The sequence below is a fragment of the Pan paniscus genome, chromosome 5 (genome assembly GCF_029289425.2).
Source record: "Pan paniscus chromosome 5, NHGRI_mPanPan1-v2.0_pri, whole genome shotgun sequence".
NCBI lineage: Eukaryota > Metazoa > Chordata > Mammalia > Primates > Hominidae > Pan > Pan paniscus.
Genome location: NC_073254.2, coordinates 116991274 through 117017951, shown reverse-complemented (window position 1 = coordinate 117017951; position 26678 = coordinate 116991274). Strand labels below are relative to the sequence as shown.

General features: G+C 39.0%; 1 protein-coding gene across 11 annotated transcripts in view; it reads right to left on the bottom strand.

Annotated features, from left to right (window-relative positions):
- Positions 1-26678, bottom strand: part of KLHL32 (kelch like family member 32) — a 256154-nt gene that overhangs the window by 176123 nt on the left and 53353 nt on the right. For 10 of the 11 annotated variants that reach the window (XR_008955686.2, XR_008955685.2, XM_057302567.2 and 7 more), the window contains 2 exons: positions 11100-11187; positions 1987-2167 (listed from right to left, as the gene is read on the bottom strand). Coding sequence is in view for 8 of the 11 variants with exons in the window: in XM_057302567.2 (XP_057158550.1) it covers positions 1987-2167; positions 11100-11122 (204 nt within the window). In the remaining 3 variants the exon portion in view is untranslated. Of the gene's footprint in view, positions 1-1986; positions 2168-11099; positions 11188-26678 lie in introns of those variants that run through there. The other variant, XM_034962549.3, reaches the window with a different exon arrangement.

The following is a 26678-nucleotide window of genomic DNA, read 5'->3' as shown; positions in this document are numbered from 1 at the left end:
AAATCCAATACTGAAATGCTGAAACCTAAGTAGAGAGAAGTTAACACCAAGAAGGCTATATTATGGTCCATTAAAAGACAAAATTCCTATTCCATAATCTGCATACAATCTGAAGTGTTTTGCTGATCCAAAAGCCCCTCTGAATAATATGACCTTTCTGAAAGAAGAATACCTGACAATGTGAGTGAGGGTGTGTGAAATGTATAATTATATTAATGGAACTAAAAGGCCACTTTACAGATACTCTGTATCATCTTTGTAGTTTAGAATTAAATCCCTACTTTTTATTTCAGAAACAGACATTTCAAGTAATTACCTCTTTATCTTCTACATTACTCAGTTTCATCACATTTAATACGCTTTTTTAAAAAGGCTGTCTTCTATGATTTGGCATCTTTGAAAAATCTCTGTGACTGCTACTTGGCAATTAAGTGCAGTTGATATTGTCTCTTAAATAACAAAACCAACAGTATTATTAGAAATATTCAAACCAATCAACAAATTGCTCATGGGCCTAAGTTGGTGTCTGTAACATTTAGGCTTTACTGGGGGAAATTAAAAAAACAACACAACACAATTAAATTAATTTATATTCCCATTTATATGGAGATTCATACCATTATGTTCCAAAAGTATTAGTCACTTGTTAACTGAAAAAACATTGAAAAGAAAATTAAATAGGCATTGAAATAATGTATATTTAGAAATTAATGTTTCAAAACATTCTGGCTAATAATTGTCCAGGTTTGCTATTTTATGTCCATATACAAAGCAGACTATCACACTCGTTAAGAGTCAAACATAGATTTCGATTCCAGATCTGCCATTTAGGAACTGTGTGACTTCTTACTGATCCTGAGTTAGTGCAAATTACTTAGTCTTTGTTATTGTTTCCATATATGCAAAATGGTCATTTTAATAGTATGTATATATATGTGCACAATGGGTTGTTGTGAGGATCAAATGAGATATGCATATAAAATCTTTTGCTCACCATGTGAATCACAAGAAATGCTAATAAGTGGCATTTAATCAGCTATCACTATATTATGTACTTTCATCTTCAAGAAAAACAGCAATCTTATTACCACATGTAATTTGCTGTTGGAAATCAACCCCAAAGCTCTGGTAAACAAGATGTGTCTTCATTAGCTGCATGTACTGACCATGAAGGTCCATTAGGCCTATGAATCTCTGTCCTTGGAGCAAATAATTAGAAAGCATTAAGAGTATATATAGGCTGGCCGCGGTGGTGTGTGTCTGTAATCCCAGCACTTTGGGAGGCCAAGGCGGGCAGATTACTTGAGGTCAGGAGTTCGAGACCAACCTGGCCAACTTGGTGAGACCCCGTCTCTACTAAAACTACAAAAATTAGCCAGGTGTGGTGGCATGTCCCTGTAATCCCAGCTACTCAGGAGGCTAAGGCAGGAGAATCGCTTGAACCCAGGAAGCAGAGGTTGCAGTGAGCCAAGATTGTGCCATTGGCACTCCAGCCTGGGTGAAAGAGTGAGACTTTGTCTCAAAAACAAACAAAACAAAACAAATATATATATATATATATATATATATATATATATATATATATATATATCAGAAACAATACATATACTTAAAGACTTTTAAATTTTAACAAATTGTCTTATAGCTTGGTCTTTGATCCTGAATCCAGAAGCATCCTCTCACTCCAGTCTGCACCCCCACATGAAGCACTACAGTGCCACATTTTCCCATGGTGGTAAAGTGCCAAGCACTCCTTGGCTCAGATGCCAAGGGAGGTCTGTTCTACACTGGAGGGACATCCAGGTGCCCTGCCCAGAGAGGACCCAATGGGGCCCCAGGAAGCATTCTACCCAGGAAAGAACAAAGGCCCCCACCATTCAGCTCTGGGGGTACCACCTAATTGGCTCCTGGTTTAGTGACAGTTTGGGAAACATTGTCATCCTCTCTTTATCAATATTTTACGAGAAACAAACAATGCTGACTTACCCGGAAATAGTCACTGCATGCTGCTAGGACTGCCTTGTGAGCATGGAATTTCTGTTCCTCAGCAATCAGGGTGATGTCGCAGAGGATGCCATCACTCCTCTGCTGATTCAGCGCTGCCAGGACACTGTCATTGTGAGATTCAGAGTGGCAGAGCCTCTGGCCTGTCAGCATTTCTTGAATACTACAAAGGAGAGCAATCAAGTCAACATTTTTCCTTTTACCAGCCCTGTGGGCCAGCTGCTCCCTCATTCCTTGAACATCGACTGAGGCAACATGGGTTTCAGTGCACTCTATGAGTGTGACCATCTGTTCCCTCATTTTCTTTCTCTCCACCATTCTCTTGTTCTCCCTTTTTCTTATTCTCTCTGCTCCCCTCCCTGCAGGGTCTTTCTCTCTTTTACTGGTGCATCTCTTTCTGCATTTGTGTTTGTGTGTGTTCATCTGTGGCTGCATACTGACCCAGGTGTCTGGACCTGCAAGCCTCTGTTTCTGGGTCCCGTCCCTTCAGTGTGTGAACATCTCTGAGTGCAAAACTTCCTCTGGATGTGCATCTGGGCATGTGTATATGTGTGTGTGACCCTTCCCACTCTGTCCCCTCTCTCTAATTCCCTGATTCCTTCCCCACCTTTGTACCTTACCATGTCTCCCACAGGACACAAGACTCTGTTAACACATACAAGAAAACTGAGCAAATGTTAGGACAAAAAGGGCTGCAAATGACCATTCCATGTAAAAGGCAATTAAACCAGAGAAGCTTATTATTAAACTTGGGAAATTGTGCACCATAAGAACATCAAAAGGAATGCATTGTAAATGAAAACAAATTTAAAGCTGAAAGTAAAATTTATCTATTATCAGCATTTAGTTTCTATGTGTGATCATTATACTGGATTTATGAATGACTATATAATTTTCTTTTTGTTCTATTTTGTGAGATTGCTAACCTTACACATTGTGAAACTTACCCCTTCACTCTCTACCCCAACCTAAAACATTTATCCTTATGTCCTTTCAAAAGTCCTAGGTGAAGCTCTAGATCATTCTACAATAATACAGAAGTAATGCCATAAACACAAAATGCAAACTTTCACTTTATAGACAGCTATGGACATTTCCAGCTTATGTCAATGGGAATCTACACAGTGCTCTAAAATCTCAGAACTGGTATTGGACTAAGACAGGGGATCTGCCAGGAATAGGTTACTCCCAGAGTGAAAGCAAGAGCCATCAAGCCCTGGTTCTGGCCAGCAGATCCATCTCAAAGCTGAGTAAAAATACCATTGGGATGATTAAGCTGTGTCTCTCCCATGTTGGTAATTCCTGTATCCAACCCCTCCCTCTGAATGTGAAAGAGTTTCTCAGGGGAGCCAGAGTTGCCACCAGCCTAGTTTGCATGGTGGGTTTATTTGGCAGGGCTCTGCTCAGCCTGTGGTGCCAGTTGGCTGGTAAATTACAGTTAGGTACAAATCACCATCTTAAAATTAACCAAATACTTCCTGTGAAATGCCAGAAGGCAGTAATTAAGCTTTATTGGACAGTTTTGACTGGGAAGCATCAGAAATGTCAGAAATATGGAAAGAAAAAACTTGACAGACGGTGATGATATAGGAAGTTCCTGTGGGAAGGTGGGAGGATTATTTTCAGTTGAAATGTAGCAGTGAGTTTTGAAATGGTTACTGTCACTGAATATTCATCTAGTAGCTCAAGCTATAGGCAGACTTTAAAATCAGTAATTAAAAACCACATTCAGAAGCATAAATAATTTTTTGCAAGTTTCTATGCAAAGTCTAGAATGGAGATTAATTAGCATCACTCAATTAATTAGCATCTCAAATCAAGAAATGGAATAGTAATAGAAACATTGTATCAGCCAAGTAAAGCTTTAGGATAGTCTTTGAAAAATCTTTCCTAAAAGGATGACTTTTTAATATATTTGAGAAACACATAGTGCTTACCGTGTCCCATGAACTATTCTCAGTGATTTACAATGACTAGTTCATGTAACCTGCACAACAACACCGTGAGGCAGGTACTATTATTATCTCTATTTTACAGATAGAAAAACTGAAGGTCCAAGATCCGGTATTTTGAGAACCTATCACCAAGAATATAACAATGTAATTCCTCCTCCTGCTTAAAGGAAAAAAAAAGAGAAGAAGTCAGGTACGGTGGCTCATGCCTGTAATTCCAGTACTTTGGCAGGCTGAGGCAGGTGGATCACTTGAGGTCAGGAGTTCAAGACCAGCCTGGCCAATATGGTGAAACCCCATCTGTACTAAAAATACAAAAATTAGCCAGGCATGGTGGCACACACCTTAATCCCAGCGACTCAGGAGGCTGAGGCAGGAGAATTGCTTGAACCCAGTAGGTGGAGGTTGCAGTAAGCTGAGATCATGCCACTGCACTCCAGCCTGGGCAACAGAGCGAGACTCTGTCTAAAAAAAAAAAAAAAAAAAAAAAGGCAATCTGTAAAGATCTCAAAAATCTAGCTTAAGGGGAAAAAACCATGTAAGTCCCTATTAACTTTATATTATGTATAATGAATCTCAAAATCAGCCTTTTAGAATAATATACATGAACAGAACAACATGACACAGCAGTAAGAAATGTTTGAAATTTTTCTTCAAAAACATTTATCTTCATACTGTTACTGAAAGTTTTGGGATGGAAAATAGATTCTAATCATTATAACCTTAGAAAATATATTTGAAACTTTCACGACTTACTTTCTCCACTTTTATATCACCTTAAATGTTAAATAAATGTATTTCAAAATTTCATTTGTAGTGGAACTGAAGAATATATTAAGATAATTGCCTTAAAAAGTTTTCCAAATATAGTGCCACAATTCCTGTCCTTATTATTAAGACTGAATCGGTATTTGCATTTTATATGTCTCTTGAGAGTGAATAAATCTTACCAGAAAAAGAGCAGCTGTAAACTGAAATTTGGCAAAGAATAAAAGCCTCAGCTTTTAAACAATAGTGATGCTGCACAATTTCACAGGATCATTCAGCTGGGCTTGAAAATTCAAGCTTCAAGAAAACAACAAGCTAAATATTTAAGACAACAGTTGGCACAAGATCCCAAATATTTTGGAACCAATATGTTAGGGATCCTTAAAAGCAGAAACAAATACTCCAACATTTGGCAAGAAATAAAGGCCTCTTAATCAACAAATCATTATTGTATTCTGAAAGTAACTTCCCACTCAACTCTTGGATGTAAATTTGTAAATCATCTCAACCCTCTAAATGTTAAGGCACACGTGGCCACAGAACATAGCTGGAAGGGAGCAGGCCCACTTCACCAAGTCAATAGTCATAAACCAGGGAGGAGATAAATCGAAGACTGTAATGCACTATGTCTAAATTAAAATGGGGAGCAGACACATGCTTGCAAACAGCTCCCTCAGCATCTAGAACATATATCAAATTAGCAAACTAAGCCTCTCAACTTAGAGCAATGTCCCTCAATTTTTTGAGAAATAAAGGAAGGAAAAGTATATCCTAAAACTTCTAAATTTCTGGAAAAAAGACTGAAAGCAAGAACCATATTTCTCAAGGAAACACAGATTTGAGTGTCATCCTAAAACTGGAAAAGGTCTCCCACAGAAGCCATGTTGCCACCTCAAAATTCATCAGTGAGTGCAGACAGTGTCCTGGCTTCCCCAATGCAACCTCTTTCTCTGAGGGATGCCCTAGAACTGCATCAATACAAAAGAGTATATGCTATATTAATACCATAGTAACACTCTATTGTATTGTATTGTATCAATACAATAGTAATACTCTATTGTAGGGATACACCTATACAGTAGACACTAACCACACATGGTCACTGAGCACTTGAAATATGGCCAGTCCAAATTGAGATGTACCATACATATAAAATGCACAATGAATGTCAAAGACAATATGAATAAATGAAAGCAAAATAGCTCAATATTTCTGTACTGATTACATGTTTAAATTATAATATTTAGGGTATGTTGGGTTAAATAAAATATATTGTTAAAATTAATTTTACCTTTTTTAGGGCTTGGCATCATGACTCACACCTGTAATACCAGCACTTTGGGAGGGCAAAGTGGGCGGATCATCTGAGGTCAGGAGTTCAAGACCAGCCTGGCCAACAGGGTGAAACCCCGTCTCTACTAAAAATACAAAAATTAGCCAGGTGTGGTGGCGCATGCCTGTATCCCAGCTACTCAGGAGGCTAAGGCAGGAGAATTACTTGAACCCGGGAAGCAGAGGTTGCAGTGAGCCGAGATCACGCCACTGCACTCCAGCCTGGGCAACAAGAGTGAAACTCTGTCTCAACAACAGAAAAAAAAATTTTTTTTACCCTTTTTAATATAGCTACCTGAAATTTTAAATTATAGATATGCTTCTCATTATGGTTCTATTGGATACTCTATGAGTTCCCAGGGATATATGTCCCTCTGTTTTTTTCCACCTGAACACTATAACGGCTTTAGGCAACCCCCGTCAGGCTGCCTGTGCGAACCGCTGTCCCTGTATTTCACAGGACCCCACATAGGCCCTCATGCAACAATGGAAAGCCCCAGACTCCCTGAACAGTAAGATGACCTTTTAGTAATGCCAGGGAGCAACCATTTGATCAGCCATATGTCAGTATCTAGTAATGGGGAAATAAATAAACGAGGTCTCAGGAAAGAGGATTATTCATAACTTTAAGCCTTTAACTTTCATTCTGGAATTGATCACAAAAACTAATAAATCAAATGCAGAGAACGATGTTCATTATGTCATATTCCTTACTCAGACTGAATCACTGCTTTAGTGCAAATTGCTGCTCTGAGGTCACAGAGTTCACATTTTTGGTCACAGAAATCCTATAGGGTTTGATGTTCATGGAAAGAATTTTGACTAAGTTCTGTCAGTTTTAAAGTTGTAAATTCCGAAAACAGCTATATGGTTTTAAACATCTGCATTTCAAATTTTAAAATTCAAGTCAATTTCTATGTCAGTGTTTACCTACAACCTGGATATATAAAAAATATGCAGTAGTTTTTAAGTAAGACTACCAATAAGGTGTTACATACTTACATATTAAAAACAACTAAGTGGGATAAAGATTCTCATTTCTTAACTAGGCTACTTTACACAAGAAAGAAAAAGGCTGGACAAAAAAAATCTAACAGTAATAATTATGCATAATTATCTCAATTCAGTCTATTGGTGAACTATCAAGTGAGCATCTTAAATCACTTAAATTATGTAGTCAAAATCTTTTCATGAAAATTAAAGACATTAATATTTTAAAAATTATATTTAAGGTAGCAGGATATTAAAAGACCCTATAATAAAATAATTTCATTTCTATAGAACACTTTATAATTTATAAACACTTTAAAATGAACTTGATCAACTAATAGCAATGGTCATAGTAATAAGCAAAGAAGATACAGTATGCTTAGACAATTATTAAATAATGAAAACTCTGTAGAAAGGAACTTAATTATGAATGAATAGTTTTGTTTCCTTCCTTCCCTCATTCATTTACCCCACAAATATTTATTAAGCCTGTGCCAGGTGTTGTGCTGGGTACTGGGGATAAAATGGTGAGCAAACCATATGTGGTAGCAGCCCTCATGGAACATTCAGTGTAGTAGGGCAGTTACACATTAATCAAATAATCTGGTCTCCCTAAAGAAATAATACTTGAGCTGCTGGCTGAAGGATGAGAACAAGTTAATCTTTTAAAAATGAAAGAGAAGGTTTTCCAGGCAGGAGAACAGCAAATGCTACGATCCTGTGGCAGGAGGGAGCATGGCCCTTATAGAGTGTCTACAGAAAGTTAACAGCTAGGGACAAAGGAGAACATGGTGCAGGTAAGGCCCGAGCAGCAGAGGCCTGAGCCCACTTGTGCAGGAATTCTGGGCCAGGTTATCCTAAGGGCAATGGGAAGTCACAGAAAAGGTCATTCAAGCTGTAGTACCAAGAGCAGTAGGGGAGACTGGGCCAGACTAGAGCAGACCTGGACTGTGGCTGTGGTTCAGCTGAATGATGGAGTTGGGCCTTGGAGCCCAAGGAGCACTCAGATGAAGTTTCAGAAAGGTGAATGGGATTAAAACCTATTTAGTGGGAAAATCTACAGGTCTTGGTGTTAGATTACATATGGAGGTGAGTGGGAGGAAGATTTCCAGAAGACACCTACATTTCTGGCTTATACAACTTGATATTTCCAGAACAGGAAACAAATGAAAGAGGATCAGAATTGTAGAAGAGAATGATGATGAATTTGGTTTGGGACATGTTAAGTTTGAGTTGTCTTTAAGACATCTAAGCACAAATGTCAAATATGTAGTTCGATTCCTGGATCTGGAACTCAGAAAGGAGTCTTTGCTAGAAATGTAAATCTGAGACTCATCTGCATAGAGAAGGTGACAACACAGCTGTATCTCAAGAACATGGCTGAGAAACAAGCAACACTCAAAGGTTGCTGAGAAGATATGAAAGATAAGTTTGAAGCACAGAGGCAGGTTTTGGCCTAGTTGTGGGAAAGGATTGCCTCTTGAGTGGCAGGGAATCAGTGGACCAGAATCACATACTAAAACTCTGGGCACTTTTTGGCTTGTTGAATCTGAAGATTTTTGTGGAACTAGTCTCCACTAGACAACGTAGGCATGGAAATATGAATAGATCGGTTCATCTGGATTGGGGTTTTCTCAAGCAAATGCATCAAAAATACAGGAAATGAGAGAACTTAAGGGTTTAGCAACAGTGATAGAATCTAAACTGCTTAAGAAGGAAAATGAGGAAAGGAAAGACTGGATGGGTTGGTAGAAAGTAGCAGGGCCAGAAAATGAGACATTACAATGAGGTCAAAGTACAACCATATTTTGAAAAAGGAGAGGAGGCTGTGGTAAGAGTAAAATGGCTGATAGCATGATTTCAGAAACAGAGCAATTACTAAGGATAACAAGGTCTGAGGTGTGGCCATGAAACTGAGTGGCTGAGTGCAGGGAGAAGGTCTTTGGAGATAAGCAGATTGAGGGTCCAAGGACCATGAAGCAGACATATCCTCCAGGCTGACATGAGGGCCCTGGGGGTGTAGTAAGGGGTTTGTGATGAGGAGGAAGACTGCAAGCCAAGTGCCGAAATGCTCAGTGAATAAAGGACAATGACCTCGACTACAGTTAGGAAGAGGAGAGAGATAAAGGGCACCATCTTCAGAAGAGCATGTCTTTGTTGTTTTTGTGGCTGTGGCTTTCTCAAACAATCAATTTGTGGAGTAATGGTCTAGAAGCAAAACCATGCCCTAGGAGGATGACACTCTCTCTACCCATCCTTGAAATACATGGGATGTGAGGAAATAATAATGCCACTACTTTGAGAGGGCTACAAGGGAAATGGTCCTCAGAGGAGGATGGGTCTCAGTGAAGTCGGAGGCAAACAGAGCTTTTCAGGACAAGGAGATGATACAGCAGAGCATGTGGTTGTGTTGTGACACTTCCACATGCATGGCACAGTGGGAGAGTCTGAGAGGTGGGGAAGGGAGGGCTCTGGGTTGAAGCAGAGAAGGAGAGAACATCATAGAGATTATTGCACTGTGGAAGACAGTTGATTAATAAGAACGGGATGGCAGACTTAAAAGTAAAAAATTATTTTAAGTATGCACACTGATCCTGGTAGCCAGAAATAAATAACTTGGCTGAGGTGGTGACAGACAGACACCATGGTCTCCATGTGCTGTATTGGTTGGATGCCAGGTCTAGAGCAGGGTTTCTCAGCCTCAGTATTATTGACATTTTGGGCTAGATGGTTTTTTTTGTTTTTGTTTTTGTTTTTTGTTTTTTGTTTTTTGCTGTAGGGGGCTGCCCTATGCATTGCAAGATGTTTAAAATGATTCCTGGCCTCTACCCAGTAGATGCCAAATGTATCCACAATCCCAGTGACATCCAAAAACATTGTCAGATATTGCACAACGTACACTGGTGGCAAAACCATCCACCATTGAGAATCACTGATTGAGAGCAACAGACTCACATAGGGAGTGCAGAGGCGTTACACCTGCTACAGCAATGTCACCAGTTCTCAACACATTTCTGGAACAAATCACCTCTAATAGCTTCAGAGTCACGGAAAGAAGCTGGTCTCATTACTTAACAGACACCCAATTCTTAAGAAAAATGTATTCCCCAGGTTTGTCATCTCTCTTATTCTTTGCTCTGAAGATATTTTGACTGTTCCCTCAGAGGATGATGCAGATTTACCTCCAGTGAGACTATTCAAATGAATGCCATGCATTTTCTCATTGGCTGCCCCTCAGTTTCTGGAATGTGCCAAGCTCCTTCCTGCCTCAGGGCATGCCCCCCATCAAATCTCAGGTATACAGCCTTTCTCAGGAAGGCATTTTCTTGCTCTATCTATCCTGTACTTTTCCTTCAGAGCACTTTCACAATTATTTTTGTGTCGTTACTGGTGTGCTTATTTGTTTAATGTCTGTTTTTGCCATAGAATATACATTTTAAGAGGGAAGGAACCTTATCTGTTTTATTCACAGCTGGGTCCTCAGCACCAAGCAGAGTGTTTGGCTTAATTAATATCTATTAAATAAATGAATTATTAAAAGGAAATGTTGTGAGCATTTTGAGAATAAGCATTGTACTCCCCAAAGTGATTGCCTTAGAGAGGGCTCTCCCTCTCTCTCTCTCTCTCTCTCATTCTCTATCTCTATCTCTCTCTCTCTCTATATATATATATACACATCTCTCTATATATACACATCTATATATATATATATACACACACATATATATGTATAGTTTTTTGATTCCTTTTTTATGTCATATACCTTTATACTAGCATACCTTATGTTTGAGGGAAGTTAGCATCCTAAATAAGAAAAAAAGATTAAAAAATAGTATCATTCAAAGAATCAGGAAACATATTTAGGTTTGACAAATAACTAGGTCACAGCAGTTAGTCCTTGTGCCACCACAGTAAATTCACAAAAGCTCTGACTAGTTTGATGATTCCTTCAAATATGCATTAAGCCCCTGCTTTGTGCTTGATCCTGGAACGTGCAATGCACTTATTTCAGGGCTCACTACGGCATGCGAGGACATATCCTGCAGGGCATACCTGAGGCAGCGTTCCGACGGCATTTTCCAGCTGGGTTCCTCAGGTTCTCAGCCTTAGAAGTGTGCAGAGGAATCAGCAAGCATTCCAGCTGAATAAAAAGACAAGACAAAAGGGTGCATTGAGCTAAATGCAGAAAAGCACACTCTGGGTCTTCCTGATGCTAAAGTTTCTGAATTCCAGGGAGGCAGCTTGGAGAGTTTTACTGTCCACACAAAACGTTCTGACACAATGCTCCTTTAACAAACAAGTAATTGTTCTGGATATTTTTAAGTGTTTTCACATTATTGAAGCTTCAAGGACTAGGAAGTAAAATATGTTTGAGAATCAACAATAGTAATTAAGTGTTGAAGTAAAAATTAAAACAAGAGATGGAATAGCCAAAGGAAAGAAATTAAGATTGGATAAAATAAAGACACAATGATCTAAACCACAAATACTAGTTGACTTGTCATTTATAGAGATTTTATTTTCCTTCCAAATATGATTAGTGGAATTAAGTTAAAATCAAGTACCTCATGGCTAAGTGTCTACAGAAATATAATTTTCCATTCAAGAAGCAGATTTCTGAAAAGTAGGTGGAAAAAATAACATAGCGAGAGAATAAAAATCAGTAGGAAATGAAAAATGGATTCTTATAGGGGCTTCAATATTGCATGATTGAAATATATAACAGGATGCAGTTGTCAGGCTTGAAATTGCTCCTTGGCTATTCAAGCACATTTATTCATTTAGTCCCTGCCCCCATCCCGTGTCTTTGTTTTTAATCATTGGAGTAACTGAATAGAAAAATAAATTATTTGAATAGTCTGGGTCCTGGTCCATGACTACACTTTACAACCCTCAGTAGAGGGTCTAGCTCCCATTTTCTAATACACCCAAGTGGCTAAATTAATTATAATCTGGATAAGCTAAATAGGCTTCCTTCTGTCTCAATTTTATTTTGGAAAGCAGTAACAGGAGGAAAGTGCTTATGAAAGGAATATGTTAAGCTGTGCCTATTTCTGATGATTTGTATAAAAGAGAGAGCTATGATTTACAATCTGAGTGAAATATAATATTTGTTATATTGTGTACAAACCCTCAATTGGTATGACTGCATACTTCATATAGTATATCATAGTTGGTTAAGTATTCCATTTTATTGAACATTAGGTTGTTGAGTTGCTTTGAACATTTTTCACACAACTATATTTTTATTTCTTATTTTCTTTTTTTAATTATTAAAAATAGTATGTCTCTACTTCCATTTATTTCTAACTTAAGTCTGGACAAACCTAAAAGTGAGTGTCATTTTTTAATTGCTCCATTATGACTGAGCAGCACGGGCAGTCAGAATAATTCAAGGCACGTTGTTTAAGTAGTCAAGAGACTTGCTTAGCAACCTAATGTTGCTACAGTGTCCTTTCAGAATCTAGGTTATAAACTCATCTTTTGTAGCCTAACACAAACTCCAACAGGCATGGACACTTGAGCTTTAAAACTGCAAATAATATTGATTACTATAGGGAGTTGTAACACCTTAATCTTTCTGAAAGTCCAGTGTTTTTAAAACACTCCCAACAATTGAATGGAGAGCAAAAATCCTAAAGTTAAAATAATCTCAAATTAAATGGCATCTAACTAATAAATCTAACTTGATATGGTTCATTTCAAACATGATCATTAAAAATAATAAGATAGATGAAATTCTCTTTTACAAACATTTATCGTTTGGAGACCAACTCACTAAATCAGGTGTTTTCCAAAATTGTTGAATCATAATCCGCTATATACTACAAAGCTTAGGGGAATGGACACCATTTTAAACGTGAATTAACTAGTTGCCCACCAGTGGTAGACTGAATTTTAAAAATATGGTACGTATATACCATGGAATACTATGTATTAATAGCTGTAAAAAAGAAGAAAATCTTGTCCTTTGCAGCAATATGGATGCAACTGTAGGCCATTATGCAAAACGAATTAATGCAGGAACAGAAAAACAAATAACACATGTTCTTCTCACTTTTAAGTGAGTTAAGCATTGAGTATCCCTAGGCATAAGGATAGGAAACACAAACATTGGGGACAACTAGAAGGGGACTGGGGGCATGGGCTAAAAAACTCCATTGCTCGTTACCTGAGTGATGGGATCATCCGTATCCCAAACCTCAGCATCATGCAATATACCCATGTAACAAACCTACACATGTACATGCTAAATCCAAAATAAAAGTTGAAATTATTTTTTTCAAAAGGTGAGTTAAAATGAGTTAAGGATTAATCACCACTGGAAAAGGTTTGTTATATTTACTATTTTTACTACATATTATTTACTATTTATTATTCCCTATATCCTCCATATATTTATATACTTGATTAAAATGTATATATTGAATTAAAATTTGTTAGCAAACACATTTGGTTTTGTTTTTGTTTTGTTTTTCTGTTGAGACAGGGTTTCGCTCTGTCGCCCAGGCTGGAGTGCAGTGGCGCGATCTCGGCTCACTGCAAGTTCCGCCTCCCGGGTTCACGCCATTCTCCTGCCTCAGCCTCCTGAGTAGCTGGGACTACAGGCGCCGGCCAACACGCCCTGCTAATTTTTTGTATTTTAAGTAGAGACGGGGTTTCACCGTGTTAGCCAGGATGGTCTTGATCTCCTGACCTTGTGATCCACCCATCTCGGCGTGCCAAAGCGCTGCGATTACAGGCATGAGCCACTGCGCCCAACCATATATTTGTTTTTATAAAAAGTTTCTCTCACCATAAATAGAGTGAACAACATGGCTACTTGTAAGCTCCAGGCAGACACCTCTTCTCCCTCTTCCCACCTCCTTGCACTTTTTCCCATGCCTCGCACGTGGATTAACCCAAGGCTGTTTTCCCCTACAGCCCAGGGAAATCCAGGCCAGTCTCCTGCAGTTCCCCTCCTCAGAATCCAGAAATAATCAGAGCTGAGCCAGCTGAGTGGAGCATTAGGAAGCAGAGCAATATGAAAAAAGGCCAGAGTTGCTCTCCAGGTAGCCAGCATTTAGGGCTGCTCACACACTCTCAAGAGATAGAACTGCATTTATCACAAACCCCAAGGGAGTGCTATGTGGGGCTGGAAGCAAATGAGGTGGCTCTTTTTCTGTCACTTAAGAGTGATCACCTTTGAGATCTCTTTCAACTGTGATCATCTACAATTTTCTGAGCCATTGGCATGACAAAGATTCTCTTCCAGACCAAACTCTAGTCAGGCTCCTCTGAGCTCTTTTTCAAGTAGGCCCTGTCCTTGGGCATGACCTCAGGAGCTTTGTGGTCAACCACTGAATAATGAAAATATTATTTTGGTGAACAGAGAATTTATTGATTTTACTGAACATTTAAACACAAGGAATATATAAAAATAGTTAATAAAACATGTTAAAATTTTAAGTATCCATCAGCCTCTCAGTTCAGCTTAATGAACCCGGGAAGGAGGAAGGGATTTGCCTCTATTGCATAACTACTATAAAAAAGCAAGGCAGGGAGGGTACCAGAATAGCCACCCCAAAATATGCCTCCTCAGCACATGGATCATTTTGACCTAAAAGCCATTGAGAACCAGCAGATGCAGGAGTAGCTCTAAACACAGGGTACCGTTTTCCTTTTGTAATGAAAATTTACATTTATAAAGAACATTTTCATAATTTCTTTTTGTAAATGAAGGTCTCTTCCTCTCCTGGACCAGGAAGAGGAGGACTCCTAACTCTTATCAATGGAGAAGGTACTCCATTGAAGTCTGTTGTGCAGACTTCAATCTGCACAACAAACCTTACTCAACAATTCTTGTTTACAGTACTTTTCCTGGTCATCTTTCTGTAACTTGGCTTTCCCATCCAGAAGCCCCAAACCCCTTTTCCTTTGATTATCCTAGGATCGTATATAAGGCCAAGTTCTAACCACTCCTTTGGGTTAGTCATCACTGGGTGCCCCCACGTGTATCTGTGATGAACATGGAAATAAATTTCTGTTTGTTTTTCTCTTGCTAATCTGTCTTTGGTGGTCTAACATATGGAGGCCCTGCTGAAAAATCTAAGATAGATAGAGGAAAAAAGATTTTTCCCCCTCCCCTACAACAGGCATAGTGGTTTTCATTTAACAGTGTAAAAGTTCAGCTACTGTAGTAACTTCTCAAAGTGAGTAATGACCCCCAAAAGACTAGTACCACAAATTTCAGTCTTTGTGATTAAAAATACAACCAAATAAATCCAGCTTGCAAACAAAAATAAAACATACATTTTACAAAATGAAGCTGTTTGCACATATCAATATGCAGCTAGGCTAGGGTAGTTTCTTACCTTTCCCAAGACTCAATTTCTTCATTTTCTAAAAACACAGATAATACCACCTTATCACAGGGCTGTATAGTGTATGTAGTGTACCTAGTGCAAAGGCTGACACATCACAGGGTCTCAGTAAACATCATTGTGTGTCTTCTTTTGTTATAGAATACAAATATGAATCATGTAGTGATTTGCTCCAGTGACAGGTATCTCTGTGAATTTTTTCTTTTGTTTCACTTTTTGCTAATGTAGTTCATATGCCAAATACTAGTGTTTTTAATACCAAAAATGTGTATAGCAGCAATCCTTCAAGGACTGTTCTCAAGACAACTTTACAGCTGGTGAAGACTCAGACCCCCGTCTCCAAGCTCTCCAGAGGAAGCTGGGCATTAACCCCCAGAAACACAGCAAAAATTTCTTAAAATACAGCAATTTTTTCACATAATTGAAATTATTTACCATCCTCACCCTTAGGAAATATTCATTAGTGGAACGTTCTCCATTTCTGGTAAGTCTCTTTTCAAATATAATCTGGTACATAGGATTGATGGGGTCTAACCTCTTAATAGTCTTTATTTTTATTAAAATGTTTCAAAGTTGCTAGAGTCTCACTTGGGTTTTTTTGAAGTCAAACTTGAAAATATATTTACACAGACAAAATAAATACCTTATTAAACCATAATAGTGAGCAAGTGAAACATGATTAAGCCTTCCAAACTAGCTGGCTAGCTTTTAATTACTTACTTCTAGTTGATCTTAAAACTGCCACTGGCAAGTTACATGACCGAACAATACATAACTAAACTCCCACTAGTTACCTTATGGGTAACGTCTCTGACTATGGGTCACGGTAGTAACGGTGCTTATAGTTATTTTTCAGAAACTAGGGGGCAGCTTTTGTCTAGTTCAAGCCAGTTGAGACCTTCAACTTCACAAGTTGGTTGCACACGTTGGGCCTGCAACAGCTGCCTGAAGAGGGACCTTTTTGATATCAGAGAGCCAAAAACTCCATTATCACATTATGCTAGTGCCACCATTTTCTGCACATATATCCTATGAAGAACCATATAGCTCAATAACCCTTGTGCAGAAGCCCTAATTACCTCACCTTTCCGACTCACCAATCATCTTTCCCTATACTTTAGACCACCCCACTTTCTATCACATACGTACCTCCAAGCCCTATTTTCAGAGAGGTGGATCTGAGACTTATTTCCCTGGCCCTGCACATTGCAGCCTTGTGAATAAAGTCTTTTCTTTTTCGCAAAAACTGTCACCACAGTGATTAGCTTGCTGCATACAGGCAGAACGAGCCTGGCCAGTAACAAAAGGGGTAGGAAAAAAGTAAGTGTCCTATAGGTCTTGATGACTACAAAGAAAGAAGGACCAGACAAGGTAAGTTAGTTTAATATAATCAATAAACATAAGATACCAAAAATTAAGCTACCTTAATTATGTGGATGCATACCAATCCTACCAACATATAAGAGACTGGTGAAGAACTCAACTCTGACCTTTTTCTTCTACTGCCCAAATTCCTATCTAAGGGGTCTGGGGCGTCATGCCCTACAAACCAAAAAATCTCATCCAAGGGGTTTTATTTAACCCTATATAATGTGGCTGACTTTCCAACCTGACTCTGGCATAATATCACATGGCAGATAAAGAAGGAAATCAAAATATTTTGACCCCAAATGTGTCTTCTTTGCCATGTCTTGAAATAGTCCTCCAAAGTTCACTCTTGTGGGGAAAATCTACATTCTGAAGAGAATCCCCTTCCTCGTCCTTCATTTTTTTCCTGATCCAGGAGACAACTGACTTACAATCTATTCTTTCCGAAGCCTCTACCTGGGGACTACTTCTGTATAATGAGAACAGTGGTCTCCACAACCCCTTACCTTAACCCAGACATTCCTTTCTGTTGATTCTAGGTCTTTAGACAATAATTAAACTCTTTCAACCAAATGCCAATCAGAAAATCTTTGAATCTACCTATGACCCAGAAGCCCCCGCTTCCAGCTGTCACACCCTTCTGGACCAAACCAATGTACATCTTACATGATTGACTGATGCCTTATGTCTCCCTAAAATGTATAAAACCAAACTGTATCCTGAACACCTTGGGCACATGTTCTCAGGATCTCCTGAGGGCTGTGTCAGGGGCCCTCACTCATATTTGGCTCAGAATAAATCCCTTCAAAATATTTTACAGAATTTGACTCTTTTTGCCAACACTGGTTTATTCACGCTATTATCACATATTTGTTTGATAATGTTTTAGTGTAATACTCCAATAATACCTTATAATTTTTAAAGAGAAAAACAAACAGAAGTTTATTAACATGTTCAACATAAATACATGTGGGAGCCCCCAGTGATGAGTAACTCAAAGGAGTGGTTAGAACTTGGCCTTACATACGATCTTAGGATAATCAAAGGTAAAGGGGTTTTGGGCTTCTAGATGGGAAAGACAAGTTATGGGAAGATGACCAGGAAAAGTACAGTAAACAAGAATTGTTCAGTAAGAATAGGGAAAATGCTAGTCCTCCTCTTCCTGCTCAGGTCATCATGTGAGTGGCAGTGCAGGCCTTTCTCAGTGTCATGTTAAAAGGAAACGATGGTGATGGCAATGATGATAATGATGAAGATGATAAAACCTTAATTAAACATGTAATAAGTGTGCAGCACAGTGCTAACTTCTCCCTACCTTATTTACTATCCCTATTCTGTATGGATCTGGATAATAAGGCATAATGAGGTCAAGGAATTTACTGAAAGACACACAAGTAATAAATAGTGAAATCAGGCTTCAAATCCAACAGAGCCCATACCCTTAACCACACCTAACAGTAAAAAAGGGAACTATTCTAGGACACAGTCAAACCCTGAAGTGCTAAAGAGACCAAAGACCAACAGCCTCAGGCACCTAGTACCAGGGCAGGTGAGCTAAGGCAACACCAACTTTGAATCAGTACAAAGGAAGTTTCCAATAATCTAAGATGCACACAGACTATGTAAGGTAATACCTCTGTCACTGGAAGTGAAAAATAGGACCATAAGACACTTGGCATTGTTCTGAAGATGATTCAAATGCTCCTAGGCCTTCCTGATCCATAGAAACCAAAGGCCAAGGATCAGAACCTGCAATCACCACATGCTAGTGTCTCCCAAGGAGGCCCTGATGTGAGCTGAATTGTGTCCCCCCACAATTCATGTCTTGAAGCTTCCAATACCTCAGTATGTAACTGTGTTGGAGATTTGGCCTTTAAAGAGGTAATCAAGGTTAAAAGGTTACTGGGTGGGCTCTAATTCAAAATGATTGGTATCCTTCTAAGAAGAGATTAAAACACATGCAAATACAAACGAAAGACCGCGTGAGGACACAGGGAGAAGGCAGCAACTGCAAGCCAAAGAGAGAGGCCTCAGAAGAAACCAACCCTGTTAACACCCTGATCTCAGACTTGTAGCCTCCAGAATTGTGAGAAAATAAATTTGTGTTGTTCAAGTCACCCAGTCTGTGGTACTTTGTTATGGCAGCCCTTTGCCAGTCTCTTCCATGCTACTATGGCTCAGAAGCTGTGCCGGGCCTGCAGACCACACTACCTCCAGGTCTGGGATGGTCTGTGCTCTGCTCAGACAAAGCTGGACCACAGGCATGCTGAGCAATCCATGACGTTGGAGGCCTCCTGGGGCCTGAGACAGTGGCCTCTCCACTACTGTCCTCTCGGAGCATCTGGCCCCCAGCTTTCACTTTTCCAATCAGCGCTCATCTTTCTCTAGGCGCTAAACCCCACTACTCTTGGAGGAAATTTTCTCTGGGAAGTTGCTTTCAACACCCAGGCATATAATTTGCTTGTTTTACCAGAACACTCCCTGCCAGCTTTCATAAGTACTGTGGGGGTCCAAGCAGAGAGGGATGAGGGTCCAAAGTGTAGACGCACAGCCATATGCTTGAAGCACCATCACCTCCCAACACTCCATCCCTGAGGCCAAGCTGTGTGTGCACCTGCATGCCTTCTGCATAACTTACGGTGATTTTTTTTCCTTGGCACTCCTTCTACCCAGCTACCTTCCATGGGTAACCCACTAGTCTGTCAGATATGACCCTTTCTGAATTCTTTCCAATGCAGTCCTGCTGCTGGATCCACCCACAGAGGGAAGGGGAAACATTGCCTAGCTCCACGTGCTGAGAGATGTGAAGATCCAGTTCTAGCCAAGATAACTGGATACATGATGATCAAATGAATACAGGCAATAGCTCTTGGCCCACTTGATCGTCTCACTGCCCTGCTTAAAGCTGTTGAGACAAAGTCGAACTTCTTAAAATAGTACCCCTTCCAACACTTCCAGCCTTGTGTTTTACCACTTGATCCTTCTTCTTCTGGTTACAGTCATACAGACATACTCATCAACACTCAATTGTTCTCTCCCCTCAGGGTACCAGTAACTGCCATCTTCACTGTTTAGAACTTTCTACCCCTCCTTTTTGCCTGGTTAACCTCTATTCATCCTGCAGGTTTCAGATGTCACCTACTCTGGGAAGCCCTCCCTGATCCTCCCAGGTCACAGTTAATTACTCTCCTATATGATCCAATAGCACCTATAGATCCCCACTCACAGCATAATCATCACTCTATATAATTACTTGTTGGGGTGGGGGTCTACTGCCCTAGTTTCATTTCTACCTGTAACCCTTCCCTAGACAATAAGTTCTTTAAGTGAGGTGATCATTCATTCTGGAATGGTTACGTTTTGCATATTGTCCCAGTGCAATTTACTAATCACATCCCATTTGTTCTCTTTTGTTTCCCAGTTTGGATGATAAATTATCTGGTCATCCTGTCTATATGGGCAGGATCCACATCTATCTTGCTCACTGTTTTAAATCCTCATGGACTACCATTATTCTTACAAAATCCTCCAAAGCAGATAAAGTAAAAGTACAATGTATTCTGTTTTAAAAATGAGGAGCATGACAGATTATTTGCATATATTGAATCATGATGTTTTAGTTTGTATTATGAAATTCATTCCCTAAAATAATGTTACACTAAATATTAAAAGTTTCTTTATATAAGAATAAGGATAAGGTATCTAGTCACCCTCATGAATACAGCTGGAGACCTTGGGAACCAAATTAAAATATAATGTGTAAGTTCTTCCAGTCACATTAGCACATGCCTTTTCAGCTCTTATTTTAATTTAATTTTTAGCTCCATCACTCCTCTATGAATAGAAACATAAAATGCATGGATCGGTTACACAGTCTTGTCAAAATAACCTAACCTGCAATTATAACATCCTGAGGTGCTTTTTAAAAATATTGCTATGAAAAAATTTTATTAAGGAATTTCTTAAAGCTTTCACACCAGTTAAAATTACAATAAATTATTCATCTTCATCTTTATAGATGACACAATGTAGATCTTGAGTGTTTTGCTAGTATAGAAATTATTTGTATGATAAATAACATATTACTTTATAATATGACAAAATCAACATTCTACATATATGTAATTATTTTAATTAGAAAGTCCTGTATTAAAAAGTTCTTAATCCAATAGCAAATGACTATTCTCCAGTGATTATTTTTTGCCTTCTAGCAAATAGAAAATATGAGATTTAGAGTTCCCAAATTTATGATCTAGATGTAATCCAGACTCCATTTTCAAATAGAGAAATGCTCTTACTTTTGAATTTTAATATATAGACTGTTCATTCATCAAATATGTGCTAAGCACTTAATACATTTCCATTAATCATTGAACTAGATATCAGGAGTGACATAAAAAGATTAAAAATAGTCTGTATCTTCACAGAGCTTATAATCTTTGGCATAAATCAAAAAGCTTATAATCAAAGGCATAACATCCACATTTGCAGTTACCCTAACAGTATAAGACATTCTGCATTTTCTTCTATTGAGAGAGGTACAAATTTTCCTCATTTTAAAATGTCTAAAATTGGAGGTGTATTTTAAATCACTATATACCTTAATGTGCTACTATTTTTTTGCCTTGAAAAACCTGATGTGCTTCTTACATCTGCAAGAAACATTAGAACTGGGGAAACACTGTTGTTCAAGTGCCTACCTATGGGCTAGGCGTATGTATGTACATGTGCTAATACACTTAATTCTTACAACAATCGAACATTATAAGAATTAAACGAGCTTTTTTCCCAGAAGAAAAAGGAGAGGCTCAGCAAGCTGAAATGCTTAAGGTAAAACTGGTAGCTGCTGAAGCTGAGACTCAAACCCAGCTCTTACATTCTGCTGCACCACTTTATCCTACCAAAGGAGAGGCATGTGGGTTAGAATACTGAGTAAAGACCAAGTAGGAGAGCACTAAAGGATGGAGAGAAAGGAGAAAGCTTTCCAAATGAGAAGCACAACACACTCAAAGATATGGAGACCTCCAAGCTACACTTTTGTAAAATGAGAAACCTGTACTACATGGAGATGCAGCATAGTATACAGGTAAGAAGAATGGGTTCTGGAAGAAGACTGTTGGAGGAAGAGGTTTATATTCTGGCTCCAATAGTGCTTATGTGACCTTCATGAAGTTACTACATTTCTCCACATCTCAATTTCCTAATTAGTAAAAGGGGCATAAAAATGAAACTTTCTGATATGGTTTGGCTGTTTCCCCACCCAAATCTCATCTTGAATTCCCAAGTGTTGTGGGAAGGACCCAGTGAGAGGTAACTGAATCATGGGGGCAGGTCTTTCTCATGCTGTTCTCGTGATAGTGAATAAGTCTCATGAGATTTGATGGTTTTAAAAAGGGGAGATTCCCAGCACAAGCTCTCTTTGCTTGTCTGCCACCATATGAGACGTGCCTTTCACCTTCCAGTATGATTGTGAGGCCTCACCAGCCACATGACATGGAACTGTAAGTCCAATAAACATCCGTCTTTTGTAAATTGCCCAGACTTGGGTATATTTTTTGTTGTTATTGTTGTTTGAGATGGAGTCTTGCTCTGTTGCCCAGATTGGAGTGCAGTGGTGCAATCTTGGCTCACTGCAACCTCTGCCTCCCAGGTTCAAGCAATTCTCCTGTCTCAGCCTCCTGAGTAGCTGGGATTACAGGCACCCACCACCACGCCCAGCTAATTTTTACATTTTTAGTTGAGACGGGGTTTCACCATGTTGGCCTAGCTGGTCTCGAACTCCTGACCTCAGATGATCTGCCTGCCTCAGCCTCCCAAAGTGCTGGGATTACAGGCATGAGCCACCGTGCCTGGCCTCAGGTATGTCTTTATCAGCAGTGTGAAAATGGACTAATACACTTACCAAAAGTTAAAAGTGACAGATTGAACACATATCCATTCAAATGTTTGCACTGAATGCAACTCACACCCTGATTTAAGGAAACATTAATTTAAAATATTTTTTTTCATCTTTCTCTTGAGGAAATAACCTCACTGAAACTATAGTAAAGAGATGAAAAAACAACAATAAACCCCCAAGGTCAAAGAGAACAAGAGAAGAAATTAAAAACAAAACTTATTGAAGATAGAGAACAGAACAGTTGGATGCATAATAACTGACTCAGCAGGAGACAAGAAAGGCAAATTCCAATCTGGCAATGGGCAATTCAAAGAAAAAACTCAATTTGCATCAAGGAATATATATCCAAAAGACTCAGGAACCAATGGTATGAGTATGAGGTTCATGCTGTGGACTGAATGTGTCTCCCCCAAAATTCAAGTGTTCAAACTCTTATATCCAATGTGATGGTACTGGGAGGTGGAGCCTTTGGGAGGTAATTGGGTAATGACAGTGGCACACTCATGATGGGATCAATGCTATTATAAGAAGAGACAAAACAGAGCTTGCTTCCTCTCTCGTTTCTCCACAATGTGATGGTCATCGGTAAACTAGGAAGCAGGTCTTCCCCAGACACTGAATCTGGCAGCATCTTGATCTTTGACTTTCCAGGCTTCAGAATTGTGAGAAATATGCTTGTTGTTTAAGCTACCCAGTCTATGGTAGTTTGTTATTGTTATAACAGCCCAAGCTGGCTAAGACAGTTGACAACAGAGAAACTAGGAGAAAAAAATCTATTTAAAAAGCAGTTTGAACTCCTAGGTCCCTTCCCCTAATCTGCACTACATGGTTACTGTCCGTCTCATCCCAGTGACAGAATGGATATTTGCTCTCTAGAGAAAATAAAAGTATCTCTAGACTGGGGAATGCCAGGTTCAGTAGAGGGTAGAGGTGCCATCTGAAAAACAAAGAGAGGGAAAGTTTACACAGAAAACATGGAGCCCCTAAGCTTTCATGTTCCATTCAACTTCCAGAATGCCAGCAGCTAGGTTTATATAATCCAGGGAAATTAGAAGATTACTCTCTGGGGAATATAACTAAGCCAACACCAAACCTAAGAAGTCTGACATCATAGGTTTCCCAAATAAATGGCTCAACCAGATCACTTTATGGGGTAATCGCTGCATAACAAGCCTGCCCATGTGCTCAGAGCTTCCAGCCAGTTTTTCTTTCTCTTTGATATGAGTGAATATCTAAGCATCACCAAAATTTTGAAAAGAAAAGAGAATTATCTAAGCAAAAAAAAAAAAAAAAAAAAAAATTGAAGGAAAGAAAACTAAAACAATTTTTTCCACTGTAGTCTTCCATATCCAAACAAATTATCATTTTTTTAAAGTCTAAAAATAGAATAAAGATGTTTCCAGACTTGCAAATTACAAGCAATTATCTCCCAGGCATTGTTTCCCAGGAAGTTATTAGAGGATGTTTTCCACCTAAACAAGGGAGTACATATTGAGAAAAGGAAGACATGTGATTCAGGAGACCAAGGATTCAACACAAGAAAGAGATGATAGGAATTCTCAGGTGATAGTGAAGGAAGTTCCCAAACTACAATTATTAAAAACAGGCAAACTAGAGGAGTTCAGAAAGATCCAGAGAGACTTTGACCAGAAGGTGAAACAGAAAACCTAATGTGGTTTCTAGCAAAAAAAAAAAAAAAAGACAACTATTAATGAAAAACAAAAGTAGTGCAGGAAAGGAAAAGTAATCATGGTTTGATTATATAAATAACATTTAGATTGTCATAACCATATAAAAATGAAATAATGATCCAACCAAAGTATCAGTGTAACTAATTGAGAGAATGGAGGGATAGGAAGCCTGTATGTATGATGGCGTGATCTTAGGGAATGAATAAAGAAAGCTAAATTTTCTTTTTTTTTTTTTGAGATGGAGTCTCACTCTGTCGCCCAGGCTGGAGTGCAGTGGTACAATCTCGGCTCACTGCAACCTCCACCTCCCAGGTTCAAGCAATTCTCCTGCCTCAGCCTCCTGAGTAGCTTGGATTACAGTTATGTGCCAACACACCCGGCTAATTTTTGTATTTTTAGTACAAACAGGGTTTCGCCATGTTGGTCAAGCTGGTCTTGAACTCCAGGCCTCAAGTGATCCTCCTGCCTTAGCCTCCCAAAGTGCTGGTATTACAGGCATGAGCCAACACGCTTGGCAAGAAACCTAAATTTTCATCTTTTTTCATGGGAAACCAATCAACTCAAACATCAAAAACCAAGACTGGCAACATAAGCATGTTACTGAGAAATATGGACGTAAATAAAGTAAGTTCTCGCATACATTATTGATAGATTCTTGGAAACAATGTATAATGAATCAAATTTGTAATCACCTGATGGGGTCTTCTTGCCTGCTGCACAGACAAAACTAATTCACCAAGACAGCAGTCTTGTGGTAGAGAAAGAGTTTAATTAATGTAGAGCTAGCCAAGTGAGAGGACAGGAGTTTATTACTCAAATCAGCCTCCCCAGGAACTCAGAGGCTAGGGTTTTTATGGGTAAGTTGGCAGGCAGGGGACCAGGGAATGGGTGCTGCTGATTGATTGGGGATGAACTCACAGGGTTGTGGTAAACAATCCTTATGTGCTGGGACAGCCTCTGGGTGGGGGCCATAGGCCTGGCTGAGTCATAAGTCATGGGTCCTGGTGGAGTCAATTGGTCACCAGAATACAAAGGTCTGAAAAACATCTCAAAAGACCAACCTTAGGTTCTACAATAGTGATGTTATCTATGGGAACAACTGGGGAAGTCACAAATCTTGTGATCACCTTGTGATGATACATTTACTACAGTGCAGTAAACGATTATAGAAAGGCAAGCTATGCTCACCTCTTTACAGAATTCAGGCCCCTCTCACAATCCTAATCTTGTGGCCTTTCATTAGTCTTACAAAAGGTAGTTTCAGTCCCTGAACAAGGAAGCGTCAGTTTTAGGGAGTAGCTATTATGATTCTTGCTTCAAAGTTAGACTTTAGCTAAATTCCTCCCATGGTTAGCTGGGCCTACACCTAGGAATAAGTGAGTCCAGCCAGCCTGTGAGGCTAGAAGCAAGATGGAGTCAGCCATCACAAATTTCTCTTGCTGTCATATTCTTTACAAAGGCAGTTTCAATTTTACCATAGGCTAATTCATAAAAACAAGAGTTAAGTTCCTATGGCATATTTCTGGTCACAAAAAGTCACCAAACTTCTTTTTAAAAATGCCCAAAACACTTCTAACATTAAACAATGAAACGAATATGAGCTATACATACATTTAAGAAACATTAATAAAAACAAGTAAGATAATTATTTACTCAATTATTCCAGTTCAAGGTCTTGGGTGGCTGAAGCCCATCCTAGCAGCTCAGGGCAAAAGGCGGGAACCCATCCTGGACAGGATGCCATCCCATCACAGGGTGCACTCACACACACTCACACTCACTCATTCTGGGACAATGTAGACACACCAATGAACCGAATGTGCACATTTTTAGGATGTGGGGGGAATCCAAAGTACCTGGAAAAAACCCATGCAGACATGGGGAGAATGTGCAAACTTCACACAGACAGTGGTCCCAGCTGGGAATCAATTTTTTTCTCTGATTGACATTGTAATGAAATGGCATTGAACAAAACAACGCTACTCCAGGACCTGCTGTTATCTAAAGAAACAGCTAAAAGAATTGAAAGCAGTTGCCTCTTCTATACTTCCACATAACAAGCCTTGTGGATTATTTGACTCCTCATATAACACTGGTAAAAATAAAAGCTAAATTTAAAAAATATATAAAACTTATCTCACAAGGTATACAACTTAATTAGCTAAATTATAACTAATGCAATTTATGAGACAGACAATTAAATGAGACAATCCAAAGTACATACCAGTTTTGGTATGCATATTGCTCAATATTAATAGTGAGCAATTAATATTGTCTTGATGATGATGGTAAGATGATGGTAGTGATGGCA